Source organism: Tachyglossus aculeatus, chromosome Y2, assembly GCF_015852505.1.
Source record: "Tachyglossus aculeatus isolate mTacAcu1 chromosome Y2, mTacAcu1.pri, whole genome shotgun sequence".
Lineage (NCBI taxonomy): Eukaryota > Metazoa > Chordata > Mammalia > Monotremata > Tachyglossidae > Tachyglossus > Tachyglossus aculeatus.
In genome coordinates this window covers 2,557,200-2,577,121 of record NC_052094.1, presented here as the reverse complement: position 1 = coordinate 2,577,121, position 19,922 = coordinate 2,557,200, and the positions used below count along the sequence as shown (strand labels likewise).

Genomic DNA, 19,922 nt, shown 5'->3' with positions numbered 1-19,922 from the left:
TTGTAACATTTTAGTTTTTGTCTCCCTGTCTATCTTGTTTTCTCCTTGAGGGCTGGGATCATCTATTAACTCTCCTGCACTCTCCCAGGCACATAGTGCAGTGTTCTCAAAATATGCCTTTGACTCTTTTTTCAGACCCAGAATATTTATAATTTCTTGGCCTAGTGGAAAGAGCATAGGACTTAGTAGCAGGAGAACTGGGTTCTCATCCCAGCTCCACTACTTTCCTGCTCTGTGACCTTGGGCAAGTCACTTCATTGCTGGGCCTCATTTCCCTCATCTGCAAAATGGGGATATAATACCTTTTCTCCCTCTCACTTAGACTGTAAAATCTAGTTGAGTCAGGGACCGAATCTGATCTGATTGTGCTGCATCTGCCCCAACACTTAGCACAGTTGTGTTTATGCTGATTAGCCATAGAAGATTCCTTCTGGAGCCATTTCTATTATACTTTTCTGTCTTGTATCACTCTTTGATTTGATAAAATGATACTTTGCAGGAGTGGGGAACTGAGAGTGGTTAGAACTTCCACAGAAAGGGTAAGTGGGAGAAAAAGATATCTGGTCTTCAGTCTTTGTCTTTTTTTTTCTGCCTGCATGAGCACTACTCTGTGCTCGTTCCATCTTTGTTAATTGCACTTAATGGTTACCTGAAGGGCATGTGTTGCCTTCCTCCTCCTTAGCAGATAAATGGCTGTGGCAGCTTTTTCTTCTGCCACATTTTCCTGCTACAGTGTCTGAGCTGCCGATATTCTTCTTCACTCCCCACACATAGATGCTACAAGTTTGTTTAGTGAACAGGATCAAAAGTTGGCTAGTATCAGTTACCTTAGCCACTGAGTGCATATTGGAACTTGTGAAAAACCTTTTTGCCATTTGTCCTGCTTGTGTGGAGAAACTGGGATTGATGTTTTGGATTGATGTCTTGAATGTACATCTTTGGTGATGTAATTCATTCATTCAGTTATATTTATTGAGCACTTACTGTGTGCAGAGTACTGTACTAAGCACTTAGAAGGTACAGTTAGGCAATAGACAGAAACAATCCCTTCCCAGTAACAGGCTCACAGTCTAGAAGGGGGAGACAAATAACAACACAAAACAAGTAGACAGGTGTCAATACCATCAAAATAGATAAACAGAATGATAGATATATAATAATAATGATGATGATGATGGTGTTTATTAAGCACTTACTATGTGCAAAGCACTGTTGTAAGCGTTGCGTAGGTTACAAGGTGATCACTTTATCCAATGGGGGGCTCACAGTCTTAATCCTCATTTTACAGATGAGATAACTGAGGCACAGAGAAGTTAAGTGTCTTGCCCAAAGTCACACAGCTGACATTTGGCAGAGCTGGGATTTGAACCCATGACCTCTGACTCCAAAGCCCATGCTCTTTCCACTGAGCCACGCTGCTTCCCTAAATGTCATATATACCCATCATTAATAGAATAAATAGAATAATAAATACAAATATATACAAGTGCCGTGGGCAGGAAAGTGGGTAAAGCAGAGGGAGGGAGTAGGGGTGATGGGGAGGGGAGGAGGTGCAGAAGATAAAGGGGGACTCAGCCTAGGAAAGCCTCCTGGAGAAGGTGAGCTCTCAGTAGGGCTTTGAAAGTGGGGAAGAGAGCTGGTTTGGCAGATGTGAGGAGGGAGGGCATTCCAGGCCAGAGGTAGGACATGGGCCAGGGGTCGATGGCAGGACAGGAGAGAATGAGGCACAGTGAGGACAGTAGCAGCAGAGGAGCAGAGTGTGCGGGCTAGGCTGTGGAAGGAGAAAAGGGATGTGAGGTAGGAGGGGGCAAGGTGATGGAGAGCTTTGAAGTCAATAGGAGTTTTTACTTCATGTGAAGGTTGATAGACAAACACTGGTGATTTTTGAGGAGGGGGTGACATGCCCAGAATGTTTCTGTAGAAAGATAATCTGGGCAGCAGAATGAAGTATACACTGAAGTGGGGAGAGACAGGAGGTTGGGAGATCAGAAAGGAGGCTGATGCAGTAATCCAGTCAGGATAGGTTGAGTGATTATACTAACATAGTAGCAGTTTGAGTTGAGAGGGAAGGACAGATCTTGATAATGTTGTGAAGGTGAGACTGGTAGGTTTTGGTGATGGGATTGAATGTGTGGGGTAAACGAGAGGTCAGAGTCAAGGATGATATCAATGTTGCAGGCTTGTGAGACAGGAAGGATGGTAGTACCATCCACAGTGATGGCAAAGTCAGGGAGAGGACAGGGTTTGTAAGGGAAGATAAAGAGTTCAGTCTTAGACAGGTTGAGTTTTAGGTGTTGGGCGAAATCCAGGTGGAGATGTCCTCAAAACAGGAGGACAAGCCTGCAGGGAGGGAAAGAGAACAGGGGAGAAGATGTAGATTTGGGTGCCATAAGTGTAGAGATGATAGTTAAAGCCTTGTGAGCGAATGAGTTCACCAAGGGAGAGAGTATAGAAGGAAAACAGAAGGGGACCAAGAACTGGTCCTTGAGGAACCCCTACCATTAGAGGATAGGAGCGGGAGAAGGATCCTGCGAAGGAGATTGAGAACGAACAGCCAGAGACATAAGAGGAGAACCAGGAGAGGACTGAGTCCGTGAAGCCAAGGTTGGATAACGTATTGAGGAGATGGGGGTTGTCGACAGTGACATAGGTAGCTGAGAGGTAAAGGAGGGTTAGGATAGAGGGTTAGGAGTCATTGGATTTGGCAAGATGGATGTCATTGCTGACCTTTAAGAGGGCAGTTTCAGTGGAGTAGAGGAGACAGAAGCCAGATTGGAGGGGGTCCAGGAGAGAGTTGGAGTTGAGGAATTTGAGGCAGCGTGTGTAGATGACTTGCTGTATGAGTTTGGAAAGGAAGAGTAGGAGTGAGATGAGGTGATAACTGGAGGGGGCAGTGGGGTCAAGGGAGGGATATTTTTAGGATGCCATTGGAGAGGGAGCAGTTGAAGATGGAAGTTAAAGAGGGGAGGAGGGAAAGGGTGAGAGATTTAATAAGATGAGACGTAGTTTCATGATTTCTCACACGTCTGTTTTCCCACTCTGGGCTGAGGGATGGAGTTCCTCCTATATCATAGTTCATAACATTACTGAAGACAGGCCCGGCTTTTTGAGTAACAGTTGAGAAACACTTGATAGATTGGGTGGGGATTTGGCACTGTCCTTTTTAATCATCCAGAGAGAGGATCTTGCCAATTAAGTAGCATTTCTGCGTTGCTGGCAGCCATGGCCCTGAAACTGTGCTCACCTGTGCCTGATGAAAGAGTGAAGTTCACCAGCACCTGGGTACGTTGTGATGCTTCTAAAGTAGTTATTCCATACCAGTGATGGGTGTGTACTGTATTCTTATTACATATTCTCCCCACCCACTAACACACAGGTTTTGTTGCATTAACTAGCACAAAATAACAGAGCCAGATTTAGTCAGAGAGATTTTTGTCTCGTGAGCAAAAGTTTAGCGGCATGGGAAGCTCACAGGGATGTTTTCAGGGAATGTGTGGTTGACCACTGTGTATACATCTGATCAACCCTCTATTTGCCTTCTTCCTATATTCCTGGTGAACACAGAGCCCAACTCTGACATTTAGTGTGCGCTAATTTTATGAATGACCTGTTCACATTTGGAGACTCAGAATGCATGTGAGTGTTGATTTTGTGTCATCTCTCCTTCTCTTTTTCAGTCTTCAAACAGTGTTGCATTGTCTTCTAGTCCCGTTTCAAACCAAGCAGCTTAGGCATTTACATTAAAGCCACAAGCGCAGTGCTTTTCTCCCCTCCCAAAGTAAATTTGGGTGGAGTGGTCAGGCAACATTCAAGGAAAATAGTGGGTGAAACAAGTTTGAAGGACCCTTCTTTGCTTCCAGGTGTCAATTGTGGTGGAGGAAGGAGTTACTTTTCCAAATTCACTGCAAGTATTGTTTTATGTATAATAATGACATTTCATGCTTACTCAGTGTTCACTGTTCTAAGCTCCAGTGTAGGAAATCACTTTTGTAGTGATTTCTGCTCTTTTTGAGAAATACTCCAAAGTAATGTGAAGCTAGTGAAGATTGAGGGTGCATGTCTAATTTAACAGAGGTGATCATATTAAGTGGAAAGATTATTTAAGGAAAGGACAAGGTGATCAAGGAAATGGGGTCCAGTGAGTCTAACAAGACTATTAAATATCAGGCAGTCCTCATGAAGGATGACAAGGAGGCAGAATGATCTAGTGGAAAATACACAGGACTGAGAGTCAGAAGACCTGAGTTGGTAGTTCCAACTCATACTGTATATGTGTATATATGTTTGTACATATTTATTACTCTATTTATTTATTTATTTTACTTGTACATATCTATTCTATTTATTTTGTTAATATGTTTGATTTTGTTCTCTGTCTCCCCCTTCTAGACTGTGAGCCCACTGTTGGGTAGGGACTGTCTCTATATGCTGCCAACTTGTACTTCCCAAGCGCTTAGTACAGTGCTCTGCACACAGTAAGTGCTCAGTAAATACAATTGATTGATTGATTGATTGATTCCGGGTCTTCTCCTTGTCTTGGACTAGTCACTTTCTCTGGGTCTCAGTTTCCAGGTTTGTAAAATTGGGATAAGAGATTGTGAGTAAAGTGTGAGACAGGGACTTCACCAACCTCAGGATTTAGTATTTAGGGTTTTATAATTGCCATTACTGTGATGATGACAGTTAATTGCATTATTTCTTAAGGGTTTACTATGTTACAGTGCTTCGTAAGCCCTAAGTGCTGGTATAGCCATTCAGGTCCCTGTCCAGTGTTAGGAGGAGGTAGAAAAGGTATTGAATCCCCACCTTAGAGATAAGGAAACCGAGACATAAAGAAGTTAAGTGACTTGCTCAAGGTCACACAGGAGGCAAGTGGCACAGCCAGCATTAGAATCGTAGTCCCCTGGCTCGCTGTTCTGTGCACGCTCCGTTAGGCCACACAGCTTCTCAGCATGATGATTTTGGTATTGGCTTTACTTTGTGACAAGTACTATGCTGATGTGGGAGTAGGCACAAAATAATAAAATTCTAAGCTCGTTATGGGCAGAGACTGTGTCTGTTTATTGTTATATTGTACTCTCCTGAGCACTTAGTAATAATAATAATAACGTTGGTATTTGTTAAGCGCTTACTATGTGCAAAGCACTGTACTAAGCGCTGGGTAGATACAAGGTAATCAGGTTGTCCCACATGGGGCTCACAGCTTTCATCCCCATTTTACAGATGAGGGAACTGAGGCCCAGAGAAGTTAAGTGCTTTGCACACAGTAAGTGCTAAATAAATACGGTTGATTGAATAAATGATCTCACAGTCTAAAAAGGAGGGAGAGCAGTTACCTTACCCTTCTTGTACAGATGAGGAAACCAAGGATCAGAGAATGTTTTGTTTTGTCTTCTGTCTCCCGCTTCTGTCTCTCCCCACTCCAGTCCTTACATCACTCTGCTGGATCATTTTTCTAAAAAAATACTTGGTCTATTTTTCTCCACTTCTCAAGAAACTTCAGTGGTTGCCCATCCACCTCTGCATCAAACAAAAACTCAGTCGTTCACTTTGCCCTCTCCTTCCTCACCATTCTCTTACTACAACCCAGCCCCTACCCTTCATTCTTCTAATGCCTTTTCACTGTGTCAGTATCTCAGCTATTGCACCACGAACTCCTTGCCCTCATCCTGCTTCTGATCTGGAACATCCTCCCTCCTCAGATCTGATAGTTACTCTCCCCAGTGACAAAGCTTATTAAAGGCACATTTCCTCCAAGAGGCCTTCCTTGATTAAACCCCCATTCCTCTTCTTCCACTCCCTTCTGCATCACCCTGACTTGTTTCCTTCTTTCTTCCCCACTCCCAGCCCCATGGCACTTATCTGTTATGTATTTATTTATATTAATGTCTGTCTCCCAGCCTTTTTGGGCAAGGAATGCATCAGGTTATTATTGGATTATACTCTCCCAAGCACTTAGTTCAGTGCTCTGCACATAGAATGAATGAACGAATGAATGACTTGAATCCCGATCTCTTGACTTTCATCTCAGGTTCTCCGTACAGGGTCAGGATGAGGATCAAAAGTCTAAGTATCCATGAAACTAAAAGAGGGTGGCAGGAGCAGGAGTACAGAAGTCCATAAAAAAACTGGGAATTGCTGAAGCTAAGATGATCAGGGAAGGAACAAGCATTTATGGAGTTGCTATCAGTGAAACTTTTTTCTGTTGCATATTGTGATTTTGATAGTTACATTTAAAAATTATTTGTCAGCAGAAGCTTCCAACAGTGTATGTTCTGAGAACTCTTACAGTAAAAACTTAAATAAAACCATAACTGTCTCTTTAAAAAAATCATAGTTGAGCATTCATACACTTAAATCTGTTCCCTTTAAGCACTTGATATTCAATTTTACCATCAGCCCCACAGCACTTATGTCTCCCTCTCTAGGCTGTTAATTTCTGGACAGGTATCCTTTCAAACTCTCTTGTATTGTACTTTCCCAACTGCTTAGCAGAGTCATTACTATCACTGATTGATGTACATTGTTACACTGGCTTTGGTATTGAGTCCAAGTGATAGAATGTGGGCCTGTGTGCATTAAATGCCCCAGGGCTCAGGGATGTGAGCCCCCAGTGGTGTCAGTTCATCATTCATTCATTCATTCATTCATTCAATCATATTTATTGAGCGCTTACTGTGTGCAGAGCACTGTACTAAGCGCTTGGGAAGGATAAGTTGGCAACATATAGAGACGGTCCCTACCCAACAGTGGGCTCACAGTCTAAAAGGGGGAGACTTCATCACTCCATTCTAATGCTTGAATTTCTCTCTTCAGCCTTCATACCCATTTTTCATTTTTAAATTGTATTTATACAGGTGTATATTCATCTATTTGTTCAGCTTATTCATCCTGTGTCACTTCTCTCAGCTTTGTCCTTATTTTTGCTCCAGCTTTAACTGTTTGGAAATAGCTTCCCTTGAGAGCAGGTTGCATTTGTCTTGCATCTGATGTTCTCTCTGCAATATTTAGTAGGGTACTTAGTACTCATGAGATACTCAGTAAATTCCATTAATTGACTGGGTGGTCCGTAGAAGACAGAGTTAATACACATCTCATGAGCATCTAACACAAGGTGCTTCTAACACACAGTGGTCTTAAGGGTGATGGAGAAGAGAGCTCTTTAGATGGAGGAGGAGCTGTTTAAAGTTAATGTTAATTTAAGGAACCTATAGCTTTCAGTGAGATTTTGTAAAACAGCAAGCAGCAGTATTCTTAGAGCCCCTTCTGAGTTCAGAACACTATACTAAGTGCTTAGAAAAGCACAGAGGAATAAGAGAATAAAAGCTCCTGCCCCCTTTAAAGCTTACAATGTAATAGGAAAGATGGGCAGACTTAACCCATCCATAAGTAGTTGGAGTACATAATAAGAGTATGGAAGGGTAATAGATAAATATGTGTGTTAAAATACGTAAACAAATGCCTAAGTGCCAAGGATTGGTGAGTAAATGTAACTACTGTGTGTCACTTTTAGATGGATATGTCCTTCGGAAGTGTCCTAATGGGGGAAGTGGGAATTCAGGAGGATTCTGGTGTTGTGCAGTGGTGTGCTCTGGACTGTAAAATTATTGTGGGCTGGGAAATGTGTCCTCCAGGTTTTTTACATTGTACTTTTCTAAACAATTATTACAGTTACCTGCACTCACCAAGCAGCCAATAAATACTATTGATTGATTGACTGATTGATTGGTCCTGTATATTTAAAGTATGTGTGGGAGGAGAGGATATCCAAGGCAGAGGGAAAAGTATGAACAAGGGATCAGAGGCAGACAGACTGAGGCACAGTGAGTAGATGAACTTGGAAGAAATGAAGTGTGTATGCCAGGTTGTAGGGGAAAAGAGGATGCATAAGAAGGACGAGGGCTCATGGTGATCCATGTAGCCAGTAATCAGGAGTTTCTGCTTGATGTCAAGAGGAATAAGTAGATATTGGAGGTTTTTGAGAAGTTGGTGACCATCTGTTTAGAACAACATTATAGAAGAATGAGGGAACAGCAGAGTCAAATGGAGACTGGAAGCTAGGGAACAGTAAGGAGGCTGATTCAGTAGTCAGGTTGATATAGGACAAGTGCCTAGATCAGCCAGGGTGGTCACTGGGATGAATGGAAAGGAAGGGTTGGATCCTGGAAATGTGTTGGAAAAAACCAATAAATGTAGACATAGACTGAAGGGGAGAATTTATTGAGAGCTTACTGTGTGCAAAATATTGTCTTAAGCACCTGAATGTGGTCAAAGGAAAAACTCTTGGAAAAATAACTTCATTTTCTCAAACCTAGTAAATGTCTATGTGGTGAGAAGGATTTTTTTCATTAAGTCACTCCTATTTAAGTATTGCCACTCCTAGCACGGTGTGAGAATAAAGAATTTATCAAAATACTTCCACCTAGTGAAAAGATTATTAATTGAAATGTAACTCATTCTGTTTTGTTTGCAGCGGTTAATGCATTTTTGTTTCATTTTTCTTCTCATTGCTAGAAAAGTTTTTGCCAAACTCATTTTTTCAATCACTTTTTTAATGTGATTTTTGAGTAATTTAAGCATTCCTTTGGAGTAGATTTCATATCTTCCTCCTAGTCAGAGTCTGAGCCTCATATGGGAAAAGGATTGTCTCCAACCTGGTTGTACTGTATTTGTTCTCATGGTTAGCATATTGCTTGGCACATATTGAGTGTTTAACAAATACTGCATTTATTATTATTCCTAGTGTGTTAACTTAACTACTCCTAGTACATACATTCCCCAGTTTCAACAGCCTTGCAAAGTCAAGAATCAATAAGCCTACAAAACTTCTGTTTAGTTCACAAATTATGCCTTTAGTTACCCATATTTTCCATGCAACTCAAATTAACAAATTGCCTATAGGAAGTATGCACAAAATCTCCCAAGGATTAAATTGCCATGAAGAGCCAAAAAAAATCATCTTCTCTTCTTTTAGATTGATTACGTAGACTTCATTAGCCCTACTGCCTAATGGCCTGCCTAAAAAAATGGCACTGGCCCCAAATATCCAGGATATATAAAAAACTACCAAGCTACATGGACCAGTGCTTATGCTGTAGGCCATCTGGAACTTAAAAGTATCAAGAATGAGAAGCAGTGTTGCCCAGTAGATATTCCTGGGGCTCAGAAAGATATGGGTTTTAATCCTAATTCGGCCACTTGTATGTGGTGTAACTTTGAGCAAGTCACTTAACTTCTTTCCCTCAGTTACCTCATTTGTGACATGGAGATTAAGAGTCTAGGGCTTCATATGGGACATGAACTGTGTCCAATCTCATTAGTTTGTATGTATCTCAGTGCTTAGTACAGCTCCTGGCACATAGTAGGTGCTTTACGTTCAGTTCATAGCTTCAATTAGCACCTCTATGCGAATGATACCCAAATCTAAATCTCCAGCCCTGATCTCTTTCCCTCTCTGCAGTCTATTTTCTTCTGCCTTCAAGACACCTTCACTTGGATGCCCTCCCATCACTTCAAGCTTAACATGTGCAAAACAGAACTCCATATCTTCCCTCCCAAACCCTTTCCTTCCAATGACTTTCCCATTACTGTAGATGACACCATCCTATCCTATCTCAAAAGCCCATAAACTTGGCATTATCCTTGACTTTTCTTTCTCATTCATTCATTCATTCATTCACTCAGTTGTATTGAGTGCTTACTGTGTGCAGAGCACTGTAATAAGCGCTTGAGAAGTACAAGTTGGCAACATATAAAGGACAGTCCCTACCCAACAGTGGGCTCACAGTCTAGAAGGGGGAGACAGACAACTCCCATCCTCCTGTCTCTTCCCACTTAAGTCTAAACTTCACACTGCTTCCCAGATCATCTCTGTGCAGAGACACTCTGGGCATGTTACTCCCCTTGTCAAAAATCTCCAGTGGCTACTAGTCAACCTATGCACCAGACAGAAACTCCTCACTCTCGGCTTCAAGGCTCTCCATCACCTCGTCACCTCCTACCTCACCTCCCTTATTTCCCTCTGCAGCCCAGCCCGCACCCTCTGCTCCTCTGCCGCTAACCTCCTCACTTTGCCTTGTCCTCGCCTGTCCCGCCATCGGCCCCTGGCCCATGTCCTCCCCCTGGCCTGGAATGCCCTCCTTCCACACATCCACCAAGCTAGCTCTCTTTCTCCCTTCAAAGCCCTCCTGAGAGCTCACCTTCTCCAGGAGACCTTCCCAGACTGAACCCCCTCTTTCCTCTCCCCCTCCCCATCCCTCCGCCCTACCTCCTTCCCTTCCCCACTGCACCTGTACCTGTTTGTACAGATTTATTACTCTATTTACTTTACTTGTACATATTTACTATTCTATTTATTTTGTTAATGATGCGCATCTAGCTTTACTTCTGTTTATTCTGATGACTTGACACCTGTCCACATGTTTTGTTTTGTTGTCTATCTCCCCCTTCTAGACTGTGAGCCCGTTGTTGGGTAGGGACCATCTCTATATGTTGCCAACTTGTACTTCCCAAGTGTTTAGTACAGTGCTGTGCACATAGTAAAGGCTCAATATGATTGAATGAGTGAATGAGTGAATGAATGAATGAAAGCAGAACCATGGTCTCTAGGCGGCGACTCAATTCCCCCCTCCTGGAGTCAGGGAAATCTGTCCACCCCATGCCAGCCCCACAAGCTCACAGAGAAGTTTGCTGCACCCATATGAGCATAACTATTGCTACTTTATGTAGGGTTAATATAAAGCACAGCCTTAAACAGAATCCACAGTCAATTTACAGACATTGGTTTTCCTCCAGCACGGTGCTCGGGGCGGGGGGGGGGGTCTTCTCACAGCAAGAGAGCCCAGTTCCCAGGTTCTCTCCAGAAAGCGAGCAAGGGGGCCTTTTCACTGGTGGAAGACTTCAAAGTGAATTCGATTAAGATCTTCTGGGTGCCTCAGCACAGTCCCACTCCGCAGCAGCAGTTCAATATAAGGTCTCCAGAAGGAATCGTTAATTGCCACATATGGCTCATATGGGGTGGTCAGTAATTTGGTTATGAGAATCTCTAAAATTTCATGCAGTGTTACTAGCTGTACAGTTGGTTCTGCAAACTTTTTCTTTTTCATCTTCTTGACATTTTCATCTTCCTCAGGGAGAGGGAAGTGATTGTCCAGAAATTCACCCAAAGGACACAGTAGTTCCTCCTTATACACTTTGATTTTAGTCATCTGACTTTCCCAAACGGCTCTTTGTTCCCAAAAGTGAACCTCTTGGGTTCATGTTCACATTCACATTCTACATTCACAGCATTCAACATTCACATTCACATTCTACACATATTCAGTCCTTCACTAAATTCTGGCTGTTCCACCTTCACAACGTCACTAAAATCTACCTTTTCCTCAATCCAAACTGCTACAACACTAATACAATCACTTGTCCTGTCCCATCTCAATTGCTTATCAGCCTCCTTACTCCCTTCTGTGTTGCCCAGCCTTACAGCACTTAGATGCTTATTCAAAATTTATTTATTTATTAATGTCTGTCTTCCCCTCTGGATTGTGGGCAGGAAATGTTTCTTTTATATTATTGTGTTGTATTATCTCAAAAGCTTAGTACAGTGCATAGTAAGCACTTAATAAAATTATTGATTGATTGATTGATTGGAGAATTAGCAGAAATGTTCCTTCCCCATAACAAGTTTACAGTGTATAAGCATTCTCAATAGCCTTAGTACTAAGGGTAGCTATATTGCAAAACGCTGTCCTGGCTTCAGAATCCAAACTTTACACTTTACTCGTCTGTCCATCTCTGCTTTGGTTTTCCTCTTAGGAGTTGTGCTACCTTCATGCAGTCTTGTGAGGTCTTGACTGCATTTAAGTGTCTAAATGCTTAGGTTATGCTCAGGCAACTGCCTTCTGAAAGCAGAGGCTAATCTTGAGAGTGGCTTTGTTCTGCCCTCAGCCCTTGTGTTCTTCCCCCTGAGAGCACATCTCTTTTTACCAGATCCTGGATTTTACTAGCTCTATGAAGTTAGCCAACAGGGAGAGAACCTCTCTGGATAAATGCTGATGGCAAGACTTGCACAGTCCCAGTTCCAGATTAGTGAGTGTGCATCTGAAACTGTACTCTTTTGTTTGCTCACACAGATAGTCAGTCCGATCTAGAGATGCCAGCCAAAGGAAATGGAGTATTAGACCTGACCTCCAGAGAGAGACAGCCAGGGACAGTTGCTGTGCTCAGCCATGAAGAAGAAGACTGGTCTGCTGATGGACAAGAGAAGCAGCAAGCTGATTCACCTGAGGAAGAGGGTGTGGGTAACAAGGAAGAGGAGGAAGAAGATGAAGAAGAAGAGAAGGAAAAAGAAAAAGGAGAAAGCAAGGAGGGAGAAGAGGAGGAGAAGGAGGAAGGTTTGGAAGAGAAGGATGAGGATGACTCTGTCAGCAATAAAAGCCTTGACCTCAGTTTTGCCAGCAAGCTAATGGACTTCAAGCTTACAGACAGTAATCAGAGCCTGGGAGGCAGTGGCTTGTCTTCCCAAAATGAAAAGAAATATGCCTGTGACATCTGTGGAAAGAGTGTCAAGTTCACTACATCCTTGAGCTGCCACAAGAAGTCTCAAATCCATGAACACAGGAAAAATGAGAAGACCAGTGAGGATGAGAGCAGGAGTGGACCAGAGGGGACCTCAGATACCCCTTCTGGTGACGTAGAACCTGAGCAGGAAGAAAACCCGGTAAATTTGAAATTGGTGGTGTCCCCAGAGGTGGGCAAGGCCCCGCCTGGAAAGAAGAATGAGGAAAGCGAGAGTGGCTCTGATGGGGAGAACATGGTAGAGAGGAAGTCCTCTGAGAAGAGTGACGATGACAAGAAACAAAAGACCAATGGGGCAAAAAGTGTCAGCAAGGCAGACAAGAGAAAAAAGTTCTGCACTGTGTGTAACAAACGGTTCTGGTCCTTGCAAGATTTGACAAGACACATGAGATCCCACACAGGTAAAGAAAGAATGAAATTGAAACAGAGGGAGGAGCAGAAACCCTGGTAGCCCTCTGAAAAGGATGGGAGGAAAGGAAAGGTCCCTTGCCCCTCAAATTTTAACTCTTTCCAACTTTCTGGTAAAATACATTTCCTAGAGCCCAAATTGGAGTTCTGACCAACTTTGCTCATCTGGAGGCCCCGGGACAGTTACAAGTTGCCCTAGTTCACTGTAGGATCATAGCCATAGTGCTTATTCATCGTAATCAGCGTGAATGGTATTTATTTATTTACTCTGTTCATAATACTGTACTAGCACTTGGGAGGATACAATACAACAGAATTGTTTCCCATAAAAGCCTGATCTTCTCTTGAGCCTTGACAATGGAGAGCCAGTGGTGATTCGTCTGGGGCTGAGCTGCTGTCCCTGTTGTCCCATTTTGGACTACTCCATCTAGAACACCACTTGTCCATAGGAATGCCATTGGCTTTGCGAAAAGAAGCCATTTGAGGCACATGAAATAGCGAGAACATCTTTTTATAGAAAAAAGTGTAGCCAGAGAAATCAGAAATGACTGGTTGTGTTATCCCTTGGTTGGGAGTAAAAAGCACAGTCATATAAAATAGGTGCAACAGTGTATATTCTAACCATTTGTGTATCAGACTGTTATCCACTTGGATTCACATAATATGGTTCAAAGTCTTTCCTAGCCATAATCCTACTCAAGTGTTTTTTGCAGATACTGTGTCTGTTGTGGATATGGTCCTCTCAGGGTTTGCAGCATCTTTACAGTTTAGTGGCAGTCAGCACCCTCAATTTACATTACATTATTAATGTAATGTATGTACATTATATTATTAATTTATAATAAATTTGTGTTAAATTTCTTATTAGCATGAAAGCTTCCTTATCACATCAACCACCAAAAATACTCTGTCTGGGATGACAAAAATGAAGATATTTACAACCTGACTAGTGACGAATCATTACTTTGAGAAATAGGAAGGTTTTCCTACTTATGTTCTTTCATGAAAACCAAAGGCTCTGTTCCTTCAGGAACTTGGAAGTTCCCACACTGATGTGATTATAACGGAATATGATTTACATTATTGTCTTTTCATACGGCAAGTTGTTAGAGGATTTTAAGAGTATCATACTTGGGAATTGGTTCAAAGCTGCTTTGTTGAATCCAGACTCATAAGAATGTTTGAAACTGAAGTTGTATCTGTATTTCCCTATTAAAGAAGAATCAGGACTGAGTGCCAAACCATACCCCTGGCCTAAAGGCTGGCTAGGGCCACTTGTCCATCAGAGAGGCCTGCCTTGGGATCTGCCCCAGGGATCCAGCAGGACATTCTAAATGACAGGGGATTATATGCCTCTGTCTCCTGTCGCTAAACCTTGCAGTCTACTCAGGGGCCCCTCAGCCATCCCTGAGATTCTAGAGATTAGTTACAAGTTGTGCCGTGGTTGGTTATGGAGAAGCAACATGACTCAGTGGAAAGGCAACAGCCTTGGGAGTCAGGGGACCTGGGTTCAAATCCCAACTCTGCCACATGCCTGCTATGGGCAAGTCACTTCACTTATCTGTACCTCTCTTTTACCATATCTTAAACAGGTATTCAATTCCTGTTCTCCTTCCACTTAGACTGTGAGAACTTCATGTAGGATGAAGACTATACCCGACCTGAAGATCTTGTATCTATCCCAGTGCTTAGTACAGTGTTTGGCACATAGTAAACATTTAACAAATTTCACAAATGTTATTTGTTATAAATGAGGTTTGCATGTGGGTTTCCATGTTGGAAAAGATTCAGGACTGAGTGCCAAACCATACCCATGGCCTTTAGGCCTGCTAGGGCCACTTGTCCATCAGAGACACCTGCCTTGGGATCTGCCCCAGGGATCCAGCAGGATATTCTAAATGACAGGGGATTACGTGCCTTTCCCCCTCTGTCACCTGTCTCCTCCAAGTAATTCATATTACTAGGAACCTCACACCAGAGACCTTAGGCTGGATCTCTACCAGCCCTTTACATCTGAAGCAGTTGAAATTGGTTTATGACCAAAATTGCTTTTACTACTACTACTGCTTAAAGTAACTTATTGTACTACTATAATTATTAATAATAGTGGTATTTGTCAAGTGCTTACTATGTGCCAGGCACTGTTCTAAGGACTGGGGTACATACAAGATAATCGGGTTGGACATAATCCCTGTCCCACATAGGGCTCACAGTCTTCTTAATCTCCATTTTACAGATGAGAGAACTGAGAACCAGAGAAGTTAAGCAATTTGCCGAAGGTCACACAGCAGACTAATGGAGCCGAGATTAGAATCAAAGACCTTCTGACTCCCAGACCCATGCTCTGTGCACTATGCCATGCTGTTTATAGTGATAGTAGTAGTAGTAGAAATAGCAGCAGCAGCAATAGTGCTGTGGTGCACTAGGAAAGTACAAAATAAAGAAATGACAAATTCCCTTCCTCAAAGGAGCTCAACCTCTGGGATGAAAAACATGAAAATATTTACAAATTGACTAGTGATGAAACCTCAATTTGAGGAATGAGAAGATTTTGCTACTTCTGTTCTTTCGTGGAAGCCAGACACCCTGTTCCTTCAGAAATTCAGAGGTTCCCACGTTGATGTGATTGTAACAGACTGTGATTTAGGTTGCCCTTCCTTCTCTGACTTTGTCTTTTCATACTCACATGTTGTTAGAGGGGTTTAAGCAGTGTGTATCTATGCATATCCAAGAACAAAGACCTGCTCCTTGAGTCTCGCCATCTGTAGACCTTAGTAAAATTATAGATAATCCAAGTGCAGTCATCTCGATGTCTGGTTTTGTGCACGGGGGGAATAATGGAACAATATCCAGGCAAAATGCCAAATTTAATCTGCCTGATTTTCCAAAAGTGGGTTGGAAAATGACCTTGGCCCCAGGTCTTCTGCTTCTCCAGTTGCTTTTTTCCCTGTACACCCTCTTCTTGTTAATGTGCTTTGAACTAAGCTCTGATGTCATTCATGCATTAGGGGATTTAAAAGAGCCCAGAGTTTGGTCTCCTTTATAGAAGATACTCTGGGACTCCAGAACTGATGATGTTCTCAGATGCCTACCTTTGTAAAGAGAAGATGGAGCTGCTGTTACTCTGCAGGCAACCAGTCAATTGTCTGTATTTATTGAGTGTCTAATGAGTGCAAAGTAGCGTCCTTAGCACATTGGTGGGAACCGTATATAAGCAGGCACTGAGGGCTTGTCTATTAACAAGCCTGTGACTTGGGAAGAAGTGCTGTTTCCAACATCAGTCTGTGCCCTTCTTTATATAAATGATCTCTTCCTGGTCTTCTTCCCTTGACAACTCCAATGCCCATAGTCCATGCTTTTGAGCATGAAGCTGTGTCTGGTGCCAGGCATTTGATAAAGAAGTGCAGCTGAAGCAGGTTCCTATCCCTGGACTCCCATTCCCAGGGAGATGACAGGGAGTCACTTACCCAGAATATCAGCTGACTCCTTACTGTGCTCAGCTCTGCAATCTAAAATGGCAGCTGAAAAAGTCCAGAAGTGCTTTGTTTGCTCATGACACTGTGTACTTCTTAAAGCAAATGAGGAGAGGGTCACATTGAATGGCATCTATTCAGAAGATGTGATTGCTCCAGCTTTGTTCAGAGCCCTGGGCAGTTAGCTCAAAACTGGTCTCTGTCTCCCAAAAGAGATTGGTTGCTAGGCAAAAAGAAAGGAAAAAACATATGCAAAGAAGAACAACCCATGTACTGAAATTTGCAGTTCACTTTAAATGGAAAGGAAAGTTCTAGGCTCTTACCTAGGTAGTTGTTTTATAGCTTCAATTCCCACTGTAGAAATTTAACAATTTTGCATTCTATGTTGGTACTCCAGGAGAAAGGCCTTACAAGTGTCAGACCTGTGAGCGGACCTTCACCCTGAAACACAGCCTGGTCCGTCATCAGCGCATCCATCAGAAAGTTAAAAACACCAGGTACCAAAGCAAAAGCAGCGACAAGGAGGAGAGAAGTCAAAATGACAGTGAGAACGAGTCTGCACACAGTGGTGCAAATCCCATCTCAGAGAATGAAGGCGACTTGAATCTGGTACTGGGCAGCCATTTGGCCATCACCCAGAGCCGAAGGGAGAGTTTGACTAGAGCATTCAAGGATACGGGTCACAAGGAGGAGTCTGCCGGAGAGGGAATGGCTGGGGTCGGCCTGGCTGAGCCAAGTAAGAATACATAGAAGCCAGCTTCTGGAAGGAGTGTTCAAGAGCAGGAGTTTCAGGGTAACACTGATGGCAAGAGCCCATCGGTTTTCATTCAGGACCTCCTAGGTGGGCATGGCAAAGTGAATCACATTTTTGCCTCTTCAGACAGTGCCCCTCAACTGGTGGGGGTGGAATGACTTTGTGAACTCAGCACTGTCCTTTCCTCCATCCCCAGCACATAAACTAAAGCCAGCAGAGCAAAGTATTTAGAATCTGTGGCAGAAGAGATTTCCTCAAGTGACCTTTGATGAGGAGTGACAGGAAGTAACCAAGCATGAAAGCATGGCAGACTGAATCTAGTGCCATAGCTTTTTCAGTATAATGATTCAAGGGACTACACTGTATACTGATACAGATATGAGTGCCTTACTACTTTACTAGATCTTTTAGTATCATAGTTTTTTTATTCAAAACAATTTAAAAAGACACGAAGATTTAATGAATTAGTTGGAGATGACCTTTTTCATCTAAGCATTAATGTTACCTTTTTTCTGTTCTCTGAGCTGAAACTGGGAAGAAGGCAATGCCATTGGATACTCTATAGCCAATAACTGGAAGAAAATTAGTGAATTTCATTTAAAAGTACCAGAGGAAATGTGGATGAGACTCATTTCTCAGATAGATTTGTTTTTGCATTTACTTTGTGATGGCACTGTAATCTGGCTCCAGGTATTCAGAGTTGTGGGAAAGGAAGGTATTCAGAATTGGTACAAGCCAAAACTACGAAAAATTCTAGCTTCAGTCTCAAACTAATTCCCACTCTTTGGTATTAGAAATTTCGTTCTTGTTAATGTTTCAAGACTTTCTTTCGTGACTGAATGGACAGAGAAGAGTTTCTTTAGCAAGTTAGCCTATGGAAATTATGCACAGCTGTCCTATATCTTTGATTTTCATTTTTGCTTCAACACATATATTATTATTAATAATTAGTTTACTAGTCTCTGCAGTCAGCAGAAACCAGTGGGCAATATTTGTCAGCAGAGATCACCTACACAGCTTGGATCCCTGGGTAAATGTTTGACTGCAGCTTTTACCAGCACGCAGCTACTGCAGCTCACTTCTACTGTACTTTAAGGAACCTGTCATCAGTGCCTGGAGACTTGGGCAGAGGCTAGTCCAATAGGGATTATAAGTGGGCAGAGAAACATCTGAGCAGAGCAAGGGACTGGGAGAGGACAAAAGGATTCCTGTGAACGTGGGGGTGGGTGTCTGTGCTTGCACCCTTGGTGGAGAGGGGAGGCATGGCAGGGGGAGGGATCCATCTGAAGCACAAGGGAAGTGTCATAGTTTGTGTTTGCGGGAAACCAGGCAGGAATGAAATCTGTTACAAATGAAGTTTTCAGTCTTCCATTTCATCAAAAGGAAGCCCACCAGGCACTTTTGCCAAGCAGGGAAGCTGTACAGTTGCTGATAATCTTCAGATTCTAGCTCTATAATAAAACCAGCATATCTTCCTGCAGTTTTGAGTGGGTGGTTGAAGATGACCCTGGGCATTTCCAGCAACGTCTCAATTGTCCGAACCTCTGGGTGCAGAGATGTAAGATTCTCAGCCAACATCCTGTGGTCCACAGTGGAACCCACTGTAACTACTAGTGTTGAGGGGAAGAAAAATTAATCTACTGTAGCTGGGCTTGGGGCAGCTAATTATTTTCTTGTCCTTTAGTTTTGATCTCTAGGACCTAAAAGCCATACTGTTGCCAACAACTTCCTGTGCCTCACTCCTGTGAACTCCCTCTCCCTCACTCCTGTTAGCCACTACCTGCAACCCCTCTCCTTTCTGTTTTCTGACTGATGCCTCCTATCTGATTTTTTTCTCAAGAGGTTGGGAAGGAAAGAGACGTTTTTGTCCTTGAACCTTCCCACTTGGTGCAGACATACATACATTTCATTTTTCCTTTTTGTTGTAATTTCTCACAAATTCCTGTCAGCTGAAATTCAGCTGCCCAAGATTCTAAGGAAGAAAAACATTCTGAGATAGAAAGCATAGACATATCCTTGCATACGGAAAGAAAAAAGGTTAAGATATATGGTCTTGTTTTGTTATTTGTATTTTTTATTTTTAATTAAAAAAAAAATGTTGTGGATGGACTAGTTTAAAGGCAAAATGTTTTAGTCCAGTTAAAAAACAAATTAGAACCAGATTGATTCCTTTTATAACTTTACCAGGTGTGTTCTACTTAATTAAAAAACATCCTTTAATATTTTTATTATAATAATTATTATTCTTGTTTTCTTGTGTGTTTTTCAACTCTGCACACTGAACCACAATATTGTAGGAGAGAAGCCATTCGTAATTTCTGTGCTGCAGTACAATTTAGGGAGTAATCAGTTTTCCAGCTGTGTAGCTGGGACAACAGCTGGCAATAATCACTTGTTTTAAAAAGTTTTACTTAGCCTTTATCTGCATCCTAATAATGATAAGGTCTTGCCACATTTTATTAACATTTTAATTAGTTGTTTAACTGAGAAATATATTGTTTGATTCCCCTCCTCCCCCTCAATGTTAAACTGTGAAGTTTATATGTTTCAACTATGGGTGAATCTTAGGCATAGTTTTGCATGTTCCACTAATTTGCCTCTATATTTTGTTTGATTCTTTTTTTCTTCTCTCAGGGCTTATACAAAGAAATGCAGCTTCTGAAATTATTGTGTCTGAAATGCAAATGTTTCCTTTTTTTAAAGTAATGAACTTA

The 19,922-nt window shown here is 42.3% G+C and overlaps 1 protein-coding gene across 1 annotated transcript in view; it reads left to right on the top strand.

The window, feature by feature from the left end:
• Positions 1-18,124, top strand: part of LOC119946690 (ras-responsive element-binding protein 1-like) — a 249,262-nt gene extending 231,138 nt beyond the window's left edge. Inside the window, exons 11-12 of the mRNA XM_038768104.1 lie at positions 12,129-12,974; positions 16,852-18,124. Of these exons, the coding sequence (XP_038624032.1) occupies positions 12,129-12,974; positions 16,852-17,204 (1,199 nt within the window). The 3' untranslated portion in view covers positions 17,205-18,124. The remainder of the gene's footprint in view (positions 1-12,128; positions 12,975-16,851) is intronic.
• Positions 18,125-19,922: the final 1,798 nt, after the last annotated feature.